This window comes from Ovis canadensis, chromosome 5 (genome assembly GCF_042477335.2).
Source record: "Ovis canadensis isolate MfBH-ARS-UI-01 breed Bighorn chromosome 5, ARS-UI_OviCan_v2, whole genome shotgun sequence".
Lineage (NCBI taxonomy): Eukaryota > Metazoa > Chordata > Mammalia > Artiodactyla > Bovidae > Ovis > Ovis canadensis.
The window spans coordinates 122749761-122774183 of NC_091249.1; the positions used below are offsets into that span (position 1 = coordinate 122749761).

A 24423-nucleotide genomic window follows, 5' to 3' on the forward strand; every position below is an offset into this window, starting at 1 on the left:
CACATACTCCTGGAGTATGCAGCAGCCAGATAGAATGAAACTAAAGTTTAAGAGAAGTGTTTGTTCTCTGATACTCAAGTTCATTAGGAAATTAAGTGAGAAAGTGTTTTCATTATGGATGAACTGAAGTGGAAAACAAAATTCACATGTAGGAATTTAAAGCATGTGATGTTGCAAAAAATGTTTTGATCTTGCAGCAGAAGATAGCAGGTTGTGCCATTTCCCACTCAACACGGCTGCAGGTTCTTTCCTCCCCTCTGTTTGAGGGTCTCCTGTGTAACTATGAGAAGCCCTGTGTTTAGTTTCATTTAAGTTTGCCTCTGACTTACATGTTTGAGGAGCAGAAGAAACTCTAGATATTTGCTCCTTCCCTCCCATGCACTTGATTCGGAACATTAGCTGTCTCTTGATCAAATTATAAAACTACTAAGTCTGATCCCTTAGTGTCTTTTTTTTTTTTTTTTTTTTGGACCTCTTATTTTCATCCCATAAACCAGTTTGACAGTGAGTAAAATTTTAGGTAGGATTGATATTAGAACTTTTAGAAAATTCTTGATAATCTAACTAAATTTGCAAGTTGCCCCTTATCACATTTGTTTAATTTCTCAGGGAATGTTTATAAGTTAGTATTGTCTTTGGTTTATATTAGTACATAAATCTTTGATATGGTAGATTTTAAGTGCTAAATATATGGGTGTATGAAAAATATTTTAAACTGTTTTATTTTATGTATTATTTATAACCTTTACTTTTGTAGAAGAATACCTGCAATTGTCTTTCGATAAATCCGTATTTAAAATTTCTGCAATTTTGCACCCAAGTACCTACTTGAATAAAATACTTCTTGGCAGTGAACAAGGAAGCCTCCAGTTATGGAATGTAAAATCCAAGTAAGCTCTGTATTTACAACATAGGTGATTCCTGCCTTACCCTCGTGTATTACTCCCTAAAGCATTCTTGAAGTCTCTCAGTTCTCCTTTATATCTTTTTTGGAGAGTTTTCAGTAAATATACCTGTTCCTGGGGTGGTTACTCATGGAATCACATATGTGGAAACTGGGATATGGTCCTGGAACATGGTAGGCAGCTTCATAAATGCTCATTAAATACTATATACTAGTATCCTGAGTCACTATAAAGAATTCACAAAACTGTAATGAAGGCTTTAGTACACAAGATCAGAAAAATAATTGAGATTGTCACTGAAGAGCTTTTAGTTCTCAATAAACTGAAATGTTAGATGGCGACGCAAATCAATGTTTATTTAGTGCTAGCATTTAGGTATGGTTTTCACGGTAGAAGCACATTTATCTTCAAGCATAAACATGATGGATGTCTGTAATATTGTTAATATAGCTAGGGGGCTGGATAAATGATGGTGAACACCTCTGCCTGTTACTTGTACATTTATCCAGAGAAAAGAGTGGCAGCTAAGTTTTCTTTATAATCATTAAAAGAGCAATCAGAAATATTTGATCATCCAGAGTTTCCTTTCCAATGCCCTTACAAATTCGAAAGGGAAAATAAGATTTTCAGAGGTTTAATGTTTATCCTATTAATTATTAATTTTAAGTCAGTGTTTCTGTTCAACTTAACAAATATCATTGACTACCTATTCTGTAATAGGCTAGGAAATAATGATGGAAATATTCTGTGCCCCAAAGTTACCTCTTTAGGTTTTTTGTGAGAGTGACCTAATCTGTGCCTGAAGAATTTAATGTGTGAATAAATACTCTGTTGTCATTATAACAATCTCAGGTGTCTCTGCTCTGTGAACTGTCATTCATGGCTTGATTCTGGAGTTCAGAGCAGCATCACTGTTGCCATGTGACGGTCCTGTGACATACAGGTGGTCTTGTCAGTTCAGTTCAGTCGCCCAGTCGTGTCCGCTCTCGCGACCCCGTGACTGCAGCATGCCAGGCCTCCCTGTCCATCACCAAGTAGTAGTCCTTTTTTGTGTTAGGTTTCCGATATCACATTGTGGTAAAAAGTGAGATCTGCCTGTATTCTAAGGTTTTATTTTAAATTGTATGTGTCACATAAAATTGTTTTTACTGATGTATTTTTTTTTTCTTTCTCTTTTTAATTTCTCCAAGAGGCTGCAAAGTATCATAGTTCTTAGCAGCTTAGGATCTGAGTCTCTCTGGGCTCTGTCAGTATTAGCCTTGTAATCGTAGCTTAATTTTTTCATGTAATTAAGTTTCTTAATCTGAAAAATGGTGCTGTTTCTGTCATAGCATTATTTTGAGTATTAAATAGATTAATATGCCTACTTAGAACAATGTGGGGCAGAGGAAGAACTTAATAAATAGTTACTATATCATTTTTTAATATGCAGTTAATTCCCACCCCACCCCCCCCCCCCCCGGCAAACTAGCTTTCAACTGTTTTTTCTTTTGTAGTAAACTTCTCTATACATTTGCGGGATGGAAAGTCGGAGTGACAGCGCTTCAGCAGGTTAGTATTTTTCTGTTAAGTTAGATAAGAAATGAAGGCAAAAAAAAAAAAAAAGAAATGAAGGCAATGGTAGGATCTTTCAGTTTCAGGGGCCAACCATATGTGTGGACCTGAAGACAAAATAATGTATAGTCTAGTTTTTTTTAGAAATATTATCCTAAAAAACAGTGTTTTGGAAATAGAATTGAAAACAGTGCCTTTGTCTATAAATATTTGTGGAAACCTTTTTGCCTAGAATTAGTCTCTTAATTCTGTGATTGGTGTGAATCCACATTTACCAATCGTTTTGTAAGCATAGAGAGTCCAGTGCCTTGGTCAGAGTGGAGATGAGGTTTTTCTTCAGTGAAGCAAGTGAGTTTGTAGGTCATACAGAGAACCTCGTCAGTGTGCTGAGATTTGTAGCTTGAGCTAATGGGTCTGTTCAGTTCAGTTGCTCAGTCATGTCTGACTCTCTGTGACCCCTTGGCCCACAGCACGCCAGGCCTCCCTGTCCATCATCAACTCCTGGAGTTTACTCAAACGTATCTCCATTGAGTCAGTGATGTGATCCAGCCATCTCATCCTCTGTCATCCCTTTCTCCTCCTACCTTCAATTGGTGCCCAGTATTAACTATTTATTAGATGCTAGACTCTTCCAGATATAACTGCTTTTTGTCTTTATGAGTTTGTAGAACTGTATGTCTGAATGGCTGTATTGCTGCAGAGAACCTTACACGTTGGACACATATACAGGCCGTGTACCTTGTCTTTTCAAATATCCGTTGCTTATACCTGCTCGATTTATACGCATCCCTCATTGTCTCACTTCCATCACCTTGCTTTGCTTTTACCTACCCAGAAGATCCCAGAGGTGATGATTAGGGTCTTTGAGGGCCAGCCGTCATATTTGTTTTAGTATCCTCAGCTTCTACACAGGATCTCATGCATAGTAGTTACTTGATGGCAAATTAATTAGATGTTTTAGCCTGATTTCATTTTGTGATGGTATTGGACATTGATCTTGTGTTCTTAAATAGAGAAAGGTAGTATAGAGTCTGTATGTAATACTATTGTATAAAATGAAGATTAAAATCATAGACTCTTAGAGCTGGAACAGACTAATTGTATAACCTGTTTGCCTTTTAGCATGGGTTATAGGTTTTTCTTGTATTCTTTGGATAGACCATTCTTCACTTCCTTTGTAGTTGGCCTTTTCTGTTGCCATGCATGTGGCGGGCCTTGATATGTTTTCTAAGAGTTGTCTTCTTTTTATTTCCATTCAGGCAATAATGACCTGTATTGATTTCACGTATCAGCTCCTTTTGTATTATGGCTGCTTTCTTAGCAAGTTAACTATGTTTGTGGATGGGGGAGTGATGATGACTACCAGACTGAAGCTGGAAAGTAATTTGGAAAAATCATTCCTAAATACTTCCATGCCAGATATCAATTAAAGTATGCCAGAGTGACAGTATTCATTGTTTTTGTCATCTCCAGAAATATATTCCATTATTAATACTTACTTTGGTAACACATAAATAATGATGTCATCATCAGTATTATTAAAAGTATTTGATTAAGAAAATAAGAAGTTGAGTCATTTAATTTTCAGGCACCAGCTGTGGATGTTGTGGCTGTTGGTCTCATGTCGGGTCAGATTATCATTCACAACATTAAATTTGATGAAACATTAATGAAGTTTCGTCAAGACTGGGGACCTATTACTTCGATTTCATTTCGCACAGGTAACTCTCAGCTTGTTTATGGATGAAAATTAAGAACACTTCAGATGTATTACTTTGAAGTTCATAGAAATTTTCTTAATATTTGTTTATAATTTAATAGAAATAAATACTAGAATATAAAGAGCCAAAGGAATATTGGTAGATTATTGGTAGATAGTCTTTTATTTTAAATTTATATTTATGGATTAAAAGAGTGGAGAGAAGTATTGTTAAGTTTAGTTGTTTGGTGGTGCATGTTTTTCTTAGTGTGTTCTATCTTAACAACAGATGGTCACCCAGTAATGGCAGCTGGAAGCCCATGTGGCCATATTGGACTCTGGGATCTAGAAGACAGAAAGTTAATCAATCAAATGAGAAACGCACATTCTACAGCGATTGCCGGACTGACATTTCTCCACAGAGAGCCGCTTCTGGTCACAAACGGTGCTGACAACGCTCTCAGGGTACTGTGGTTATTACCACCTCCCTTTGGGTTATTACAAGCCTGCTTTAATGTATCAGCCTGAAACCTAGCAGGTGGAGGGAATATGGGATAAGACATTGATATAGATGAAATAAAAGGTGTAGCAGATTGCCTGATTTTCATGAAGTGAGAGAGTTGTGCTGTGCTCAGTTGTGTCCGACTCTTTGTGACCCCGTGAACTGCCACTCGCCAGGCTCTGTCCATGGGATTTTCCAGGCAAGATCATTGGAGTTGGGGAAAGTTAGGCCGCTCATCTTTTCCCCAGCCTGTGCTCCAGGGTCAGCGGTCTGCAGGCATTACCCAGTGCCAGTAGATTTATGCAGAAGGCGGTTTGACTGCTTGCCGGTCACTTGTGGGAAAGCTTTACTTTTCTTCATTTCTTGGCAGATATGGATATTTGATGGTCCCGCAGGTGAAGGCCGGCTTCTGAGATTCAGAATGGGACATAGTGCTCCTCTTACCAAAATAAGATATTATGGACAAAATGGACAACAAATTCTTAGTGCAAGTGAGTTTCTGCTTTGTGCCATTAGTTTAATTCAGCAAGTAATGAGAACAAAGTGTTTGATATTTATTAGGTTTGGTATTTATGCATTTTTAGATTCAGATGTCCCTTTGAGTGACTTGAAAATCTGGGTAAAATGAGGTGATTGTTTTTGAATACTTCAGGAAACACTGGCTGATATTACTTTTATTTGGAACATCACTATTTAGTCATCGTTGGAGTCAGAATGGACAAATTCCAGAAATGTGGCCCTTGCCTATTCAGATAATCTGCTGACATTTATTAGCACCTCATTTTATCCTTTGTTTTTACTAAATGGCTTTTCATGGGCAGTTGAATATTATAAATGAGGTAGTTACAATCAGCTTCCTTTTAAAGTGCTGCCAACTAACTTCAAGCTTTTTATAGAATCTAATTTTATAAGTGTCATGATTCAAATGGTCCATTGTTTCGATGAAGCTTGATTAGACATTTTCTGTGTATATCAACAGGTCAAGATGGAACACTTCAGTCATTTTCCACGGTACACGAAAAATTTAACAAGAGCTTGGGACATGGTAGGTTGTTGCAAAATGGAAAAAAAACTACTGGTCATTAAAAAATTCATCTCAAAGAGTCTGGGAGATAACCAGAGGAGGTTTCATTACTAAATTTCCTCTTTCTTAGGATAAAATAAAATTCCCTTATATGAAAGAGCAGTAATAAGATTTGTAACTCAGCATTGCTATAGAAGTGGTTCAGGTGCTACTGCAAGATTGAAGAGTTAGGGATCTCAGGTGGTAAAGACATAGTGCTGCCACCCGAAAGACGTTGGTGATGCAACTGGAGCCATCTGCTCAGTTCAGGTCAGTTGCTCAGTCATGTCAGACTCTGCGACCCCACAGATGGCAGCGCGCCAGGCCTCCCTGTCCATCACCAACTCCCAGAGTTCACCCAAACCCCTGTCCATTGAGTTGGTGATGCCATCCAACCATCTCATCCTCTGTCGTCCCCTTCTTCTCCCACCTTCAGTCTTTCCCAGCATTAGGGTCTTTTCCAATGAGTCAGCTCTTCACATCAGAAGGACAAAGTATTGGAGTTTCAGCTTCAGCATCAGTCCTTCCAATGAACCCTCAGGACTGATTTCCTTTAGGATGGACTGGTTGGATCTCCTTGCAGTCCAAGGGACTCTCAGGAGTCTTCTCCAGCACCATAGTTCAAAAGCATCAGTTCTGCGGCTCTCAGCTTTCTTTATAGGCCAGCTCTCACATCCATACATGACCACAGGAAAAACCATAGCCTTGACTAGACCGACCTTTGTTGGCAAAATAATGTCTCTTGCTTTTTAATATGCTATCTAGGTTGGTCATAACTTTCCTTCTAAGGAGTAAGTGTCTTTTAATTTCATGGCTGCAGTCACCATCTGCAGTGATTTTGGAGCCCCCCCCCCCCCAAAAATAAAGTCAGCCACTGTTTCCGCTGTTTCCCCATCTATTTGCCATGAAGTGATGGGACCAGATGCCATGATCTTAGTTTTCTGAATGTTGAGCTTTAAGCCAACTTTTCACTGTCCTCTTTGACTTTCATCAAGAGGTTCTTTAGTTCTTCTTCACTCTCTGCCATAAGGGTGGTGTCTTCTGTGGAATGCAGAATTTAAAGATGGAAAGGAGCTTACAGGAAGCATCAAAGTAAAAAGAGTCCCATCTTTCTGCCTGAAGGGATTTTTTAATTCTCTATTCATGCCCTTGGTTTTATCATATGAAAGATTTTGTTTGTTAAACAAAAACATTCAGGCTTATTTATAATTAAACTTTTTTGGAAGTTAATGTCTTGGCTATTCATATATTTATATACTTCCAGATGAATTTCAGAACCAATTTTAAATCAACATCCACAATTATAATTCTTAGAATCAAATTGGAGAGATTTGATATCTTTAAGAATTTTCTCATCTAGAAATATGATATATCCTCATTCAAGGGGATGTCTTTAATGTTCCTCAGTGAAGGTTTTTAGTTTTTCTCTTATTGGTCCTGCACTTTTTAGATTACTCAGTGGTATTTTATATATTTTAATATAATTTGCTAATTTTTTTTGCTGATATTGTAAATGCAGTCTCTTCATTTTTATTCTAATGCAATTTTCAATGCCACTAAGATAGTGGTAATAACATACTCTTTATTTTAAAGATTTTTAAATGGGAATATTTTGAACTTTACATATAGAGTTCAACGAATTTACATATAAAGTGCAACGAATTAGCTTTTCTCTTATATACATTTTTCATTAAGAAGAATTCGTAGCTATCTTCCCCTCTCTCCTAACCCCAGGGCTAATAAACAAAAAGAGAGTCAAACGTAAAGGACTTCAGAATACCATGTCAGTGAGACTTCCACCCGTCACGGAGTTTGCAGCTGGTGAGAAGCTTCGTGTTGTGTTTCGAATTCTGCCCTGTCATTTATTTCCTTCTGTGTGTTTCTTTCTTTTCTCCATTTTAGTAAATGTTTTTACAAATACTAATAAGCATCTAGAGGGTCACTCGAATATATTTCTTTATTTCTTCCGTTTTAATAACTGTTTCAGCAAACAGTAGTAAGAATCCAGGATGCATCCCAAATGCATGCAAGTCTTGTGTGAAGACCGAAAATGACTGAGTTATAATTGGAACTTGTTATGTATGAATTCTAGGCTTTGTTCTCTCTAAACTATAATAAACAATGTTTACTAACCTGCTTTGTAACTCTCCTAATTTATTCTCTCATAAACCTGGTATAAGAAAGTCCCTAATGTAGAAGGTGAGAGCTGATACTTAATTAAGATCTGAACACACTGCGGTCTCAGTGAACTGTGTCCTTGGAGCAGTGCATCATTCCAAGAAACAGTTTTAAGAAAAATGTAGGTAGATGATAAGACTGTTGAGTGAAAACTTTCATAGAAATAATTGTTTATCACCGTTTCCATTTATAGCAACCTGAACAATAATTTTTTTTTTTTTTTTTACTCAAAGTACCCTTCTGTCATATGCTCAAAAATCTTTTAGTGACCCCTTAATTACCTTTTTCAATGGAGTCTTCTCTCCTTAACATGGCTTTTAAGACTGTTGGTAACGTGGACCAGTGGCTTTGCCCTTCTCCCACCCCTCAGGAAAATATTGCATTTTCTTGTGCTTAATTTTGTTCAAGTTACGCTTGGGCCCGTCTGTGTGTGTCTCAGTCCCTCTCTTCTCCACACCCCCGATCCATTAATTTCTGCCTGTTTTACTTCTTTCAAGGAGCCATTTACTCCTCTCCCCAGATCTCTCAGTAAACTCCTGAATGCTCTTAAAGACACTTGATCTACTGTACTGTCTTCTAATCAGAATTTCTTGTTCGATTGGAAACTCATTGTTAGTAGGAATTACCTGTTTACCATACTGTATCTTAGTGCTGAATTATAACATAGAGTATTAAATGCTGATTAAATAGGTGAATGAATGAGCGATTTTAATTATGTTTTAGAGGAAGCTCGTGAAAGTGACTGGGATGGTATCGTTGCTTGCCATCAGGGTAAGCTCTCCTGCTCCACCTGGAACTACCAGAGGTCTACCATAGGCGCTTACTTTCTCAGGCCAGAAGGGCTGAAGACAGACAGCACAACTGCAACAGTGAGTGGCGTGTTTGCGGGGGCGCTTCCTCCTGTGAAACTGTCCTGTGGTTGTCTTATTAAACTCAGTTTTATTACTGGCAATATTCGTTGAAAGAACAAAGAACATAGTTTAACGTTTTGAAATTATTCCCTAATAGGGTTAAAGTTTTCCAGCTTGGAGAGAAGCTGGAAATTATATATGTAGATTATATGTATATTTACTATAGATTTTAAGATTTAAAATTATTAGAATTTCAATAAAATCTTATTATAATTTTATTAAAATCTTTAAGGTTTTAACATATTTTATTTATTTTAAAATAAATATTTTTTAAAACATTTTAAAATGCTAAAATCTTTAAGATTTTGACTTATTATAGATTTAAGTTAAGCTTTGCTAGACTAGATATAGTATATTGGTTATTTAAATTTTCTGTTTAATATAGGATCACTGAGCATACCCTTTGAGGGAGATTTTAGCATTTATCAGTATGCTTTCTTACCTGAATTATGTTGAGTATATAGTATTATATTCAATGAATGTGAATCTTAAGGTTTCTTCCTTCCGTTTCTCTTTCAATGTAGGAGTAAGATTCAGGTAAATCTTCAGTGAGTTAAAGATGTAGAAGTTATTTATTTGTCTGATTGAATACTGTCTAAGCCTTTTTTAAATATAGTTTTCTAAATGCCACTGTTAACTTACAACTTCTTACTCTATTAATATTTTATTTTGTTTTCTATTGATAATAATGTAAGTCTTCTATTGAATTCAGATTTTAAGCTATACAGAAATGATGTCAAATTTGGTTTGCAGAATTGTTGCCTCTGCTTTTTCAAAATAAGTTTTACTGATACAAAATTTACTTACCATGAAATTCACTCATTTAAAATGTAAACTTTAGTGGGTTTTAGTGTATTCATAGAATTTTGCTCTTATCACCAAAATCTAATCAGTCTAATTTTAAAACATTCTCATCACTAAAAAAGAAACCCTCTACCCACTAACAATAATCCTCATTTTCTCACTTCTCCACCCATCTCCCCATCCCAGGCAACCTCAATGCCTGTTCTGGGTAGTTTACACGGATAGAATCATAATACATGGCCTCCGTGACTGTCTTCTTTCACTTAGCATGTTTTAAGGTTCATCCATGTGGTAGGATGTATCAGTACTTCATTCCTTTTTGAATACTGTTCTATTTTGTAGATAAAACCACGTTTTGTTTAGCCATTGACAGCTGATAGATAGATAGTTGTTTCTAGTTTTGGGGTGTTATAGATAATGCTCCTGCACAAGCTTTTGTGTGGACATGTGTTTTGTTGTCTCTGTGTTAGTACCTTGTTAGATCACCTAACATAATGTAACTCTGTTTAATGTTTTTGTGGAACTGACAACCTGTTTTCCAAAGTGGCTGCACAATTCTATATTCCCACCAGCAGTGTATGAGTTCCAGTTTCTGTGTGTCCTAGGCAACACTTGTGCTTGTCTGTTCCTTTTGATTATTGCTGTCCTTGTTGTTCAGTCACTTAAGTTGTGTCCCCCTTTGCAACCCCATGGACTGCAGCACACCAGGCTTCCCCTGTTCATCCCCATTTCCTGGAGTTTACTCAAACTCATGTCCATCAAGTCAGTGATGCCATCCAACCATCTCATCCTCTGTCCTCCCCCTCTCCTCCTGCCTTCCATCTTTCCCAGCATCAGGGTCTTTTCCAATGAGTCGGTTCTTCACATCCGGTGGCAAAAGTTATTGGAGCTTCAGTTTTGGCATCAGTCCTTCCAATGAATATTCAGGACTGATTTCCTTTAGGATGGACTGGTTGGATATCTTTGCAGTTCAAGGAACTCTCAAGAGTCTTCAACAACGCAGTTCAAAAGCATCAATTCTTCAGTGCTGTTTTCTTTATGGTCCAATTCTCACATCCATACATGACTACTGGAAAACCATAGTCTTGACTAGAGGGACCTTTGTTGGCAAAGTGATGTCTCTGCTTTTTAATATGCTGTCTAGGTTGTTCATAGCTTTTCTTCCAAGGAGCAAGCGTTTTAATTTCATGGCTGCAGTAACCATCTGCAGTGCTTTTGGTGTTGTCCTAGTAGGTATAAAGTAGTTTATCACTGTGGCTTCTGTTTCATATTTTCCCAATGATTTAACAGTGTTGAGCATCTCTTCATATGCATTGAGTCGGCGATGCCATCCATCTATCTCATCCTCTATCACCCCTTTCTCCTCCTGTCCTCAGTCTTTCCCAGCATCAGGGTCTTTTCTCTCACAGTGGCTTACTAGCCACTTCTCTGTCTTCAGAGAAATGTCTTTTCATATTACTTGCCCATTGTCTAATGGAGTTATTTATTTTTTTGCTCTTGAATTCTAATAGCTCCTTATACATTTGGGATACAGGTCCCTTATTGGATATATGATTTGCAAATAGTTTTTCCTGTTCTGTGGGCTGATGCTCAGTGGGTAGAGAATCCACCTGCAGTGCAGCGGATGGAGGAGATGTGGGTTCAAACCCTGGGTTGGAAAGATCCCCTGGAGAAGGAAATGGCAACCCGCTCCAGTATTCTCACCTGGAAAATCCCATGGACAGAGAAGCCTGGCAGACTACAGTCCAAAGGGTCACAAGAAGAGTCGGACACAACCGAGCGACTAAGCACACACGTCTGTGGGCTCTCGTTTTCTTTTCTTGTTGGTATCGTTTCAGCATAAAAGGGTTTTAATTTTGAACTCTAGCCATTTTTGTGGTTTTTTGACAAACATTGCCTTACCCAAGGTCATGAAGATTTACTCTTGTAATTTCTTCTGAGAGTTTCATAATTTAGATCTGTAACCCTTCTAAGGTTAATTTTTGTGTATGATATCATATAGGGGTCCAAGTTCATTCTTTTGCCTTTGAATGTCTAGTTAGGTCAGTGTTATTTGCCCAAAACACACTTCTTTTCCCATTGAATGGTCTTGGTACCTTTGCCAAAAATTGTCTGACATGAATGAGGGCTTTTTTCTGACTCACGGTTCTCTTTGGTTGTTCCGTTGAGTGACTCTTGTCTTTCTCATGCTGGTATGACACTGTCTTGAGTATGGTCACTCTGTAGTAAAGTTTTTTAAAATCAGGATAATTGAGTCTTCCAAGTTTTTTGTTGCCTCAAGGTTGTTTTGGCTATTCTGGTCTATTGCATTTCAGTATGATCAGCTTGTCAGTTTTTGCAAAGAAGGCAGCTGGGATTTTGATAGAGATCTTATTGATTACACACCTCAATTTGAGGAGTATTACCATCTTAATATTACTTCTGATCCATAAACATGAGATGACTTTGCATTTAATTAGATTTTTAATTTCTATTGCCAGTGTTTTATAGTTGTCAGTATACAAGTCTTATACTTTTTTGGTTAAATTTTTCCTAGTATTTTATTCTTTTCAATGCTATTGTAAATAGATTTCTTAATTTCATTTTGGATTGTTTTTTGCTAGTGTATGGAAATATAATTGATTTGATCCTATTTTGTACAGGTTTTTTTTTTGTCAGTGTGTATGCTCTGTTCTCCATAGTACAAACTCCACTCTTAAACTTTTATTTCTGAGCCATAGAGATTCTATCTTAAACTTCTCAAGTTTACCTGAACAGTTGAGTAGCTATTATAATAATAGTAGTGTAAATAAAGATTACAGCTAACATTTTTTGTGTGCTTACTTTGTTCCAGACTCTCTGCCTGGCACATGCTATTTTATATTATTCTCACAACAGTCCTATGATATGGAATATTGTTAGCCTCTTTTTACAGACAGTAAAATGGAGGCTGAGGCTTAATATAATGAGTAATATGCCCAAGGTTAGTAAAACTAGTACTGAGTGGAAAACTGGGATTTGAACCTCAGACCACTCCTTCTAGAACCTATATTTTTAACTCTTAGCCTATAGTGATCACCCACAGAATGGTGTGTGTGTGTGTGTGTGTGTGTGTGTGTGTGTGCGCACAATATATATACACAGAGACAAGCGCAATGATACTTAGCTGGTGCTGCGTCTCTTGTCTGGCAGAGTTAGCTCTCTGGAGCAAAGGCGGTAACCAGTATGCAACAAACCAGTGTTCATTAGAAATCCAGTGCACAGAGTACAGTTTTTCACTCACAGGTAACCCTCTCACCTTATTCATTTTTGCTTTGTTGTGCTGTCTTAAAAAAAATAGGTCAGAAGCCATCCTGTTAACAACAATAAAGCCTATTAAAATAAACTCAGGTTCCAAAAAGTATAGCAGTCCCCCCATCCGTGGTTTCAGTTATTCAGCTTCAGTCTGAAAATACTGAATAGAAAATTCCAGAAGGACACAATTTATAAATTTTAAATTGTATGCCATCTGAGTAGCACTGTCCCACTCTGTCTAATATCATCTTTTAATCTAACATATCCATGCTGTATACACTGCTTGCCCAATAGTATAGGGAAAAGCACATACATATAGGACTTGGTACTGTCCGCCATTAAAGGCATCCACTGAGGGTCTTGTAACATATTCTCTGGGGATGTGGGGGACTAATGTGTAGCAGTGCCTTCAGGACCGTCATTACTTACAGGCTATGACTGAATGGTAGAGAATCTGCCTGCCTAATGCAAGAGACGTGAATTCAGTCCCTGGGTCAAAAAGATCCCCTCTAGGAGGAAACGGCAACCCATCCCAGTGTTCTTGCCTGGAGAATCCCATGGACCGAGGAGCCTGGTGGGCTACTGTCTGTGGGGTTGCAAAGAGACACGACGTAGCGACTAAACAACCACAATATAGCCTAGTATCTTCATTAGTTCCTAAGAGCATGACTATACAACGTAGTGTACATTTCTGAGTTATTAAAAATTGGTAAAATTATGTTAGTTTTCTGTTTAGGAAGACAGAATACTTTTTTAAGCTTAGTCCATAATTTCTTATATAAAAACGTTTTCTAAGAAATATGCTATAATTATCTAGAAAAATTCTAGGAATCAGTGAACTAAAATGGACTGGAATGGGTGAATTTAACTCAGATGACCATTATATCTACTATTGCGGGCAAGAATCCCTCAGAAGAAATGGAGTAACCATCATGGTCAACAAGAGTCCGTAATGCAGTACTTGGATGCAGTCTCAAAAACGACAGAAGGATCTCTGTTCGTCTCCAAGGCAAACCATTCAATATCACAGTTATCCAAGTCTTATGCCCCAACCAGTAATGCTGAAGAAGCTGAAGTTGAACAGTTTTATGAAGACCTACAAGACCTGTTAGAACTAACATCCAAAAAAGATGTCCTTTTCATTATAGGGGACTGGAATGCAAAAGTAGGAACTCAAGAAACACCTGGAGTAACAGGCAAATTTGGCCTGGGAATGTGGAATGAAGCAGGGCAAAGACTAATAGAGTTTTGCCAAGAAAATGCACTGGTCATACCAAACGCCCTCTTCCAACAACACAAGACTCTACACATGGACATCACCAGATGGTCAACACTGAACTCAGATTGATTATATTCTTTGAAGCCAAAGATGAGAAGGTCTATACAGTCAACAAAAACAAGACCAGGAGCTGACTGTGGCTCAGATCATGAACTCCTTATTGCCAAATTCAGACTTAAATTGAAGAAAGTAGGGAAAACCGCTAGACCATTCAGGTATGACCTCAATCAAATCCCTTATGATTATCCAGTGGAAGTGAGAAATAGATTTAAGGACCTAGATCTGATAGATAGAGTGCCTGATGAACTATGGACGGAGGTTCGTGACATTGTACAGGAGACAGGGATCAAGACCATCCCATGGAAAAGAAATGCAAAAAAGCAAAATGGCTGTCTGGGGAGGCCTTACAAATAGCTGTGAAAAGAAGAGAGGCGAAAAGCAAAGGAGAAAAGAAAAGATACAAGCATCTGAATGCAGAGTTCCAAAGAATAGCAAGAAGAGATAAGAAAGCCTTCTTCAGCGATCAATGCAAAGAAATAGAGGCAAACAACAGAATGGGAAAGACTAGAGATCTCTTCAAGAAAATTACAGATACCAAGGGAACATTTCATGCAAATATGGGCTCGATAAAGAACAGAAATGGTATGGACCTAACAGAAGCAGAAGATGTTAAGACGTGGCAAGAATACACGGAAGAACTGTACATAAAAGATCTTCATGACCCAGATAATTATGATGATGTGATCACTAATCTAGAGCCAGACATCTTGGAAAGTGAAGTCAAGTGGGCCTTAGAAAGCATCACTACAAACAAAGCTAGTGGAGGTGATGGAATTCCAGTGGAGCTGTTTCAAATCCTGAAACATGATGCTGTGAAAGTGCTGCACTCAGTATGCCAGCAAATTTGGAAAACTCAGCAGTGGCCACAGGACTGGAAAAGGTCCATTTTCATTCCAATCCCAAAGAAAGGCAATGCCAAAGAATGCTCAAACTACCGCACAATTGCACTCATCTCACACGCTAGTAAAGTAATGCTCAAAATTCTCCAAGCCAGGCCTCAGCAATATGTGAACCGTGAAATCCTTTATGTTCAAGCTGGTTTTAGAAAACGCAGAGGAACCAGAGATCAAATTGCCAACATCTGCTGGATCATGGAAAAAGCAAGCGAGTTCCAGAAAAGCATCTATTTCTACTTTACTGACTATGCCAAAGCCTGTGACTGTGTGGATCACAATAAACTGTGGAAAATTCTGAAAGAGATGGGAATAACCAGACCACCCAACCTGCCTCTTGAGAAATCTGTATGCAGGCCAGGAAGCAACAGTTAGAACTGGACATGGAACAACAGACTGGTTCCAAATAGGAAAAGGAGTACGTCAAGGCTGTATATTGTCACCCTGCTTGTTTAACTTCTGTGCAGAGTACATCATGAGAAACGCTGGACTGGAAGAAACACAAGCTGGAATCAAGATTGCCCAGAAAAGTATCAATAACCTCAGATACGCAGATGACACCACCCTTATGGCAGAAAGTGAAGAGGAGCTAAAAAGCCTCTTGATGAAAGTGAAAGTGGAGAGTGAAAAAGTTGGCTTAAAGCTCAACATTCAGAAAACCAAGATCATGGCATCCAGTCCCATCACTTCATGGGAAATAGTTGGGGAAACAGTGGAAACAGTGTCAGACTTGATTTTTGGGGGCTCCAAAATCACTGCAGATGGTGACTGCAGCTGTGAAATTAAAAGACGCTTACTCCTTGGAAGAAAAGTTATGGGCAACCTAGATAGCATATTCAAAAGCAGAGACATTACTTTGCTGACTAAGGTCCATCTAGTCAAGGCTGTGGTTTTTCCTGTGGTCATGTATGGATGTGAGAGTTGGACTGTGAAGAAGGCTAAGTGCCGAAGAATTGATGCTTTTGAACTGTGGTGTTGGAGGAGACTCTTGAGAGTCCCTTGGACTGCAAGGAGATCCAAGCAGTCCATTCTGAAGGAGATCAGCCCTGGGATTTCTTTGGAAGGACTGATGCTAAAGCTGAAACCCCGGTACTTTGGCCACCTCATGTGATGAGTTGACTCATTGGAAAAGACTGATGCTGGGAGGGATTGGGGGCAGGAGGAGAAGGGGACGACAGAGGATGAGATGGCTGGATGGCATCACTGTCTGGATGGACGTGAGTCTGAGTGAACTCCGGGAGTTGGTGATGAACAGGGAGGCCTGGCGTGCTGCGATTCATGGGGTCGCAAAGAGTCGGACACGACTGAGCAACTGAACTGAACTGATCTAGAAAAATATAAGTTGAACACAGTTAAATGTGGATGCTATGTAAAGATATCTTGACTCAGTGGTATATCAGTCTTACTGTTTTGAACAGATATCCTATAGTAGGTGTTTTCTTTTAGGTCTTAGAAGTCATCTCTTTCCCTTGCCCGGTGGTAGGGCAGGGTCTCTCCGGCCATGCCTAGTGGCGGGGCAGCGTCTCTCCGGCCGTGACCAGTGGCGGGGCAGGGTCTCTCTGGCCGTGCCTGCCATGTAGCTAATCTCATGTTTCTAACAGAAAGAGAAGACATCTGTTAAGTATCATATCGCTTCTCTACGTGGTGAAATAGGAGTCTGTTTTACAGAAACTTTGTGAACTGGATGTTTTCCACGCTGTCTTGTGTGTGCTGTGTGCTTAGCTGTGTCCGACTCATTGCGACCCCATGGCCTGAAGCCCCCCAGGCTCCCCATCCATGGTATGTTCAGGCAAGAAGACTGGAGTGGATTGCCATTTCCTTCTCCAGTTACCTTGTATATTTCCTCCCTTAAAAAATAAAAAGTTGTAATTAAAATGGCTTGGGACTTTTCCCTTGAACTGAAACTAATATGGTTTCACTTTTGTATCTGCTATGAAGCAATTACAAAAGTAAAGTAAGGTAATAAGAAATCAGGCAATGGAATGCTTTGACTTCAGCACTGTTGTGAATAAAAATCAAATACCAGTTGGTATGCCATTTAAATTTCAATCAAGTTAATTTTGGTTATATTTTTGCCGTCTTGGAAGTATGGATTTCTCCATACTTAAAGAAGGGAGGCAGAATCAAGGAGATATTTTTAATACACCCCAAAATAATTATGTTTAAGAAAATGTTTAAGTAATGCATTTATTATCTTTTTTAAAAAATGAGACAGTTGATAAATACTTTGGAAACTATAAAGTATAATAAAAATATTAGTTACTTTCTGTGTCTTTAGTGTTAATTTTTTTTTTCCTAAGGCAGTAGATATAACTTCCTGTGGAAACTTTGCTGTGATTGGTCTCTCATCGGGAGCTGTTGATGTGTATAACATGCAGTCTGGTATACACCGGGGAAGTTTCGGCAGGGATCAAGGTATCGGCCTTTTTTTTCCTTTTTCCTATTTTTTTAAAAAAGTATTATAGATAGGTAAAAGGCTAGTAACTGTCACTGGTATTTATTAAATTCTTGAGTTCCAGGCATTTTGCTAAAGTTGCATATGGGGCATCGCCAACCCTATGCGGCAGAACACCGTATTGAAGGACTCGAAGAGAATGGAGTCATAGTTGTATAAAGGGAAAGTGGCTATTGTAGAGATTAAGTGTTTGGTTCCTTCTCCTTGCATTAAACAGAATATCTTAACTATTTTTTGAAACCTTCCATGGCATCAGCCTGATGGTGGATTTTGTTATCACTCACGTAGTGGAATAGTTTTCCCTCTGTTCCCTAAGATCCACATTGAAGACTTTAGGGAAGTTGAATAGTGGGAACTTAGATACTCAGATAAAGTGGCCATGCTTTGTGCAGTGTTTGGAGAGGCCATTGCAATTCTTTTTTCTTTCTTCTTTTAACATATGCTTTAAAGCCCATAAAGGATCTGTCAGAGGTGTTGCAGTGGATGGATTAAACCAGTTGGCAGTTACAGCTGGTAGTGAAGGAGTACTCAAGTTCTGGAACTTTAAAAACAAAGTTTTAATTCATTCTATGAGCCTTGATTCATCTCCAAATTTGATGCTGCTACATAGAGACAGGTAAAGTTTTTCTTTTAATGATGATGGATTTTCTTCTTGATGTTTTTAGAAAAAGTTCTTAATTTAAGTAAAGTACAGTAGTCTCTTGAACATCACAAGTTTGGACTGTGCGGGTCCACTTATGCACAACTTTTTTTCACTGAATAATTCAGGATAGCACTACATAATCCATTGTTGGTTGAATCCACAGATACAGAACTGTGGACGGGGAGGGCCAACTGTAAAAATTATATGCAGATTTTTGACTGTAGAGGGTTAGTGCCCTAACCCTCTTGTAAAGTGGTCAGCTGTATGTAATTTAACAAAAACCAAATTTTTCATATGAAAGAACATTTTTTTTAACCTCCCCCACAGGTATACTTGATTAACGAAACTTAAATAACTGTGAGATTTTAGTTTCAAGAGGTTGTATTTGTTCATTTATTAAAACTAATGTATTTGTCTTGCTAGTGGCATTCTGGGAGTTGCCTTGGACGACTTCTCCATTAGTGTTTTGGACATAGAAACTAGGAAGATTGTCAGAGAGTTTTCTGGACACCAAAGCCAAATAAATGACATGGTAAAACAGACTTTAGATGTTAAAATAAAACTTGATTCATTTCTATTTCTGTTTAGGTTAAAAGTGTCCTAATAATAGAAACTGCTATATTTTAATAGCATTAAACTCATCATATGAGATGTTCAAAGTGAATAATTTTCAAAGCAGGTTTTTTTTAAGGAAAATTTAGAATGAAAAGAAGTTTTAATATTTCTCAAGAGGATAATGCCATTAGATTAAAATATACATCCAAGAGTTCATTTTTTCTTTAAACAAAGCCAGAATGATTTGTTGAAACATAAGTATCATTTTTGACTTAGTATTAAACTAAGCTGAGAGAACTCATTTCTGTTTCCTGCATGCATAATGAATGAATAGTAGGAGACCTGGCATATCTGATACTTGGTTTATTCTAGTTTAGTGTTATTTATAGTGTTTATCTTAATTTCAAAAGAGTTTAGTGAATATGTATTTTATCTTACTGTTATGTTCTTACGGTGGGAAATATGGTAAGAAGTACTCAGTTTAAACAGTGTATGTTGAAGACTTTACATCAGTTGCAGATATCTTGATTTACTTGAAACAAATAAATTCCTAGCTATTTAGTGGCACCCCCACAAGCTGCATTTACTTACCAATTCTCACACCAAAAATCTGAATTTACAGTGTGTACCCATTTCCTTAAAAATAGGGGTGAGATGGCCAGGAAATTATGTTGTTCTGCAGATAAGAAATTGGCATAACTACTCATCAACAGAATTTGTTGTGACAGCATCTATAGTGATGAGGGCGGGAGTGAAGTAATTTTGATGAAGTTTCATTTTTGAAAACATCTGTCAGGGCCAACTTGTTCTTCCTATTTCTTTCCTTTCGAGTTGTGTGTGTGGAGTTTCTCCTAGTCAAGAATAAATTACTCCTGTTCAGTTAAATCTATGAGCCTTTGTGACGTGACGTCAGCTGTCAGAGTTACTTTCCCATTCCTCATTATCTGCACTGTCCTTCTGTCAATTGAGTTCCTCTGTACTGTAAGGTTTAAGTTTCCATAGTGTCATTGCAGCCCAATGACCAAGTTGGAGCTCACTTATTCCAACTATCATTTGCTAATATGAGTGGTCATAATCCTTAAACCAGTGGTCATAATCCCTGTGGTGTGTTTAGTCTCTTGGATGAACAATCTACTTCAATATAAACTTGAAAAGTTTTTCCTTTTAGGTCTTCCTTCACATTTGACCTGGTTTAAACCTCATGTTATTTTTCCATTTTTATCTATAGAGAAGATACAACTTCTTTATGGTGTCAGAAGTAGTTTATTGTTTAAATTTATTTTGAAAATATGGTTATTGTGGTTTTAAATTATGTTTAAAACATCATTAAGGAAGAAAAGATTTTTAGCTGAATCTGCAAGTGAGAACGACTTCCTCAGTAACTTCTCTACATTAAGAGAATCTGCATTCTTTAAAATCATTTTGGAATAGACTCTTCTTGGAAATGTAGCTTTGTTCAAAGCTTCATAGATACTTTATGAATGAAATTAGGCTAATAAAATATTTCTAATTGAATGTTGTCAGCACAGATTTATGTTAAAAACAGTAGTCAAACATTTGTTAATTGTCCATAAATAGATTATGGAGTAAAAATTAAAAACTATGTACTATTCATTTTTAAAAGCTTTATAATTCATGTAAAAACCTAGTGCTTAGCAGTATCGTCAGGGGCACATAAGAGATGGCGTTTTCTTATGAGGTGGCCTACCTTTCATGCATCATGCCTTTTTAATGAAGTGTGCATTATCTTCTCATTTCTTACATTCTCTGACTGTTAAATATACAGATACAAATATACGTAGATACATACATACATGTATACACACCTATATTATTTATGTTTTTCTTTCATTTAAAGACTTTCAGCCCTGATGGTCGTTGGTTAATAAGTGCATCAATGGATTGCTCTATTAGAACTTGGGACCTTCCGTCTGGGTGGTGAGTTTTTAAATCCCTAACCTTATCAGAAGTCTTCTCAGTCATTGTCCTCACACGTGACTTTTACTGTTGTCAATAGATTAGGTACTTTTTGACTGTGACTGCGTTTGGAGATTTTTCTAACCTGACGTATATTTTATCCTTGAAGTGTGTTTGATCTCAAACACAGAGATTAGTGCTGAAAGAGATAACAGTGAGGAAGTTCCAGTCTCTTAGGTTCTCTATTCCTGCAAAATTGAGAAGTAGAAGTGAGTTGCATGAACTCACTTAACAAAGCTCATTCGGCCTCTGTGATACTCTGTGATACTCTTTGATACTCCAGACTAGGGATCATACTTTAGGGCTGCAGACTTTTTTGAGCATTGTTTTGTATTTTGTTGTTGTTGATATTGAATTAAGAGGTCAGAACCCTTAACTTTGTGTATATTATATATTTTCTGTCTCTAACATAATTCTTGAAAGAAGACATTTAGATACCTTAACATAATGGAAATGTGTGTCTTAAGATTTGGATAAAACCCAACAGTGTTAAGAAACCTGTCATAGGTTGAAACATGCTACTAAATCAGCACTTGAAGAGAAAACATTAATTCTGTTAAATAATTTGATCAGTGGAAACCTACAGAGAGTAATTTGTTGCTAAAAATTATGTAGGAATACACAGAATTTGCAGTCATATCACTCACCAAAGAACTGCTTAGGTGGAGTGTGAAAGGAGCGATGGGGATGGAACGTACCTGTGAGGAAAGAGAGGTGAAGGAGAAAAGACGACCGGGAAGGCAGTTCAGTCTTCAGGAATATTGCTAAGTTAAGATCTGTCCAGTTCTGCTCCTCTTGCTTCTCAGGAATTAGATAAGCTCATACCTGAAAGCAGTTTGACCTTTAGAAAGGAAAAACCCTTGTGTCTGTACTTCCCTTCAAGTTTGATTCAGGAATGAGACACAGCTGGCTATACAGCTTATGTACAGGATTTGGACTATAAACAGCAAAAGTGCCGCTGATGGGCCAGCTCTGATAACCAGGCAGCTTTGTCTACAGGTGTATCTCTTTTTTACTTAGAGTCGAGTCAAGTGAAATAATTAGTAGACTATCCTCCAGCTTCAAAAAGTTCAGTCAAGTTAGTACTTCCTTAATTAAAACAAACAAACAAAAAAAAACAAAAAAATTTTTTAAGGTACCATTAGAAATGTTGACTAGTCTTTTACTTCTTGGACTTCTGTTTTCTAAAAGTAAACATAATTTGATTTGCTTTGTGGTAGGAAAGTTGTGTAGGAAATAGAGTTGACACTTTGCCCTTTTCATTCTCCTTTTTAGTAGTTTTAGTTCGCATGAGATGAGAGAGGGAGGTTAATGTTCAATAGTACTAAATAGAATGTTTTTTAAAAGTGGTCAGTTTTTTTGGGATTGGAAAAATTAGGATCCGAAAGTAGCATTCAGAGCCACCAATCTTTGACTCAGCATAAGGCTTTTTGCTGAATTTCTTATTTTAGTAAAAAGATGAACACATTTAAATCTGACATTCAACTCTGGTATCTTATTTTTCAGTGAACACAGACAGTTTTAAGTGAATACAGAGAAACTAAGCTGGGGGAACGCAAGAGCGAGAGATGAGGCCCATAGGGATTGTTAAAAGATGATAATATCTACACTGGTTGTACCAAAGTATGCTTTTAATAAAGACACAAATAACAACCTCTTTGGGTAAGATTTGAAGTGGAGCAAATGAGAAGGCTGAAGAGCAGTCTCCCACAGCTGCTGCCGCCCTGCTGCAGCCGACTTTTTCCATGGACTTCTGGCACTTCAAGTGCTTTAGTTTTCATCTTGTCTCATATTCTGTTAGGGAGGTACTGGTTTTAGTCCCGTTTCACAAATGAGGAAATGGAGGCTCAGAAGTGAGTGATTTGCCCAAGGCAGCATAGTTGGTCGGTGGTATTTTGCTATGGTCAGCGTCGGAGAAAGTGAGACTTCCCAGCAGATGTGGCACCAGCCTTGCTTGGGTTTGTTCTAAGGATAGTTTGGTTTTCTTGATGTAGAAGATACAGTAAGGACCATACAGCTGTAGGTAATCATTGGCTTTTTTTATTTCACTGTTTTCTTAAACATAATTAGTACGACAAGCTTTGGGGATTCCTAGTTTTTTCTTCAGTAAGCAGTTTCATCATTTACATAACCTGTTAAATATGTGAAGAGTGACTACACTCATTACAGAGGCTGCACGTGGAGCCGTGTGAGTAGACCTCTGGTGTGGTAGCATGCAGATGCAGCCCTCGGGGACTGACTGTGTCTGTCCAAAACAAAGGCATAGGTGCCGAACTGTTTCCTGTAAAGGGGTTTCTTTAAGTGTGGAAAATTTTCTTCTGTTTGTAGCATTCTCAGAGAAGTGAGGTTGAAATGTTTGTCCCTGAAATTATCTGTCATCTGCTACCACCTTTTATTTATGGTTACTTTTAATCTCTTAAGAGTTTAGATTGAACACTTTTCAGGGTGAGAAAAATATAAAATTAAATGGCTTTAATAGATTTTGCGTTTTGTTGGGTCTTGTCCACCCAGCCCCTGCTCTCTGAGGGGCATTGCGTGAGCATAGCTGGAATAGAGTGTGCTTTGCATTTCCCGCTGAGGCAAAACTTTCCATTTGTTCCATTCATTGAGGGTTCCGTCACTTTGGAGACTGAGCATCTAGACATTGTCTGCACTGGTTTAGAATAGAATCAGAAGTGAGCGAATGTCACCTGTATGCGTGGGACTTCGTGCTTAAAAACTTGACCCCTTACAGTGAAGATTTTTTTAACATTTTTTCAAAATGTTAAAATGGTAACAATATGGTAGTTAGGTCTGGGATTAAACCTGTACGCTTAGGCTTCATGAGCAACTGTGGCCATGTAAAACATGCTGTGTATGTGGAAACCACTTCCTCGACTTGATGCTTTTACATAATGGAAGGCCAGTCTACCCACACTCAACAGCTGTGGAGACCACAGTGAATTTGCCAAAATAATTACAGTATCAAGTAAAATAAATTTGCTCAAGCAGTAGATTCCTCTTTAACAGATAGATTCTGAACACGTCAGGGAGTTTCATCCGTCACACACACTTCAGTGAGGAAGTATTAAGACAAAGAAGAGATGATGAGATCTAAAATTCCTGAGTTTAGGCTTAGTCATCAGTGTACATTGAGATAGTGGTTGTTCTCTGGGTTGTTTGTATTAAATGAATTAAATAATTTGACAGTCTCTGGTATATAAAAAGTGTTTAGCAAATGTCCTTTTCCCCAATTTGTTTGATCCCCCAAGCAGGTGTTCCTGTGAGTTTCCAGGAATGGTTGAACAGAAATCAGACAGATTATTAATCACATTTTTTTCCCATACTGAGAATTTAAACATCAGTCATTGTCCTGAGCCCACTTTAGTTTGTTTGTAGTGCTGCTAATTTTGGTCCTGTCCTACTGTTTTGTATTCATTAGTTAAGGTTTATGATTGTTAATCACTCTGAACAAATCGAGAAAGATTTTGTCACGGACAGGTCCTTTAGTCACTGCCTCCGTGTCGCGTTTGAGCTGCTCAGAGTGTTTCCGTGAGTCGCGCTGTAGTCACCTGGGTGTGTGTGCTGTCTGCTGGACCTTTAGTGTCAGCAGCGGTGTTGCTGAGCTCTTTTGATTACGTGTGCAGACTGCTTGGTGACAGGTATGTCTCTGTCACCTTCTACCTTGAGCAA

At 37.9% G+C, this 24423-nt stretch overlaps 1 protein-coding gene across 1 annotated transcript in view; it reads left to right on the forward strand.

The window, feature by feature from the left end:
* The window catches only part of WDR36 (WD repeat domain 36), a 44136-nt gene that overhangs the window by 7245 nt on the left and 12468 nt on the right, over window positions 1-24423 (forward strand). The window contains exons 5-16 of the mRNA XM_069592673.1: window positions 758-890; window positions 2402-2456; window positions 4048-4180; window positions 4448-4623; window positions 5031-5151; window positions 5640-5705; window positions 7458-7544; window positions 8625-8770; window positions 17422-17536; window positions 18027-18192; window positions 18643-18751; window positions 20633-20712. Of these exons, the coding sequence (XP_069448774.1) occupies window positions 758-890; window positions 2402-2456; window positions 4048-4180; window positions 4448-4623; window positions 5031-5151; window positions 5640-5705; window positions 7458-7544; window positions 8625-8770; window positions 17422-17536; window positions 18027-18192; window positions 18643-18751; window positions 20633-20712 (1387 nt within the window). The remainder of the gene's footprint in view (window positions 1-757; window positions 891-2401; window positions 2457-4047; window positions 4181-4447; window positions 4624-5030; window positions 5152-5639; window positions 5706-7457; window positions 7545-8624; window positions 8771-17421; window positions 17537-18026; window positions 18193-18642; window positions 18752-20632; window positions 20713-24423) is intronic.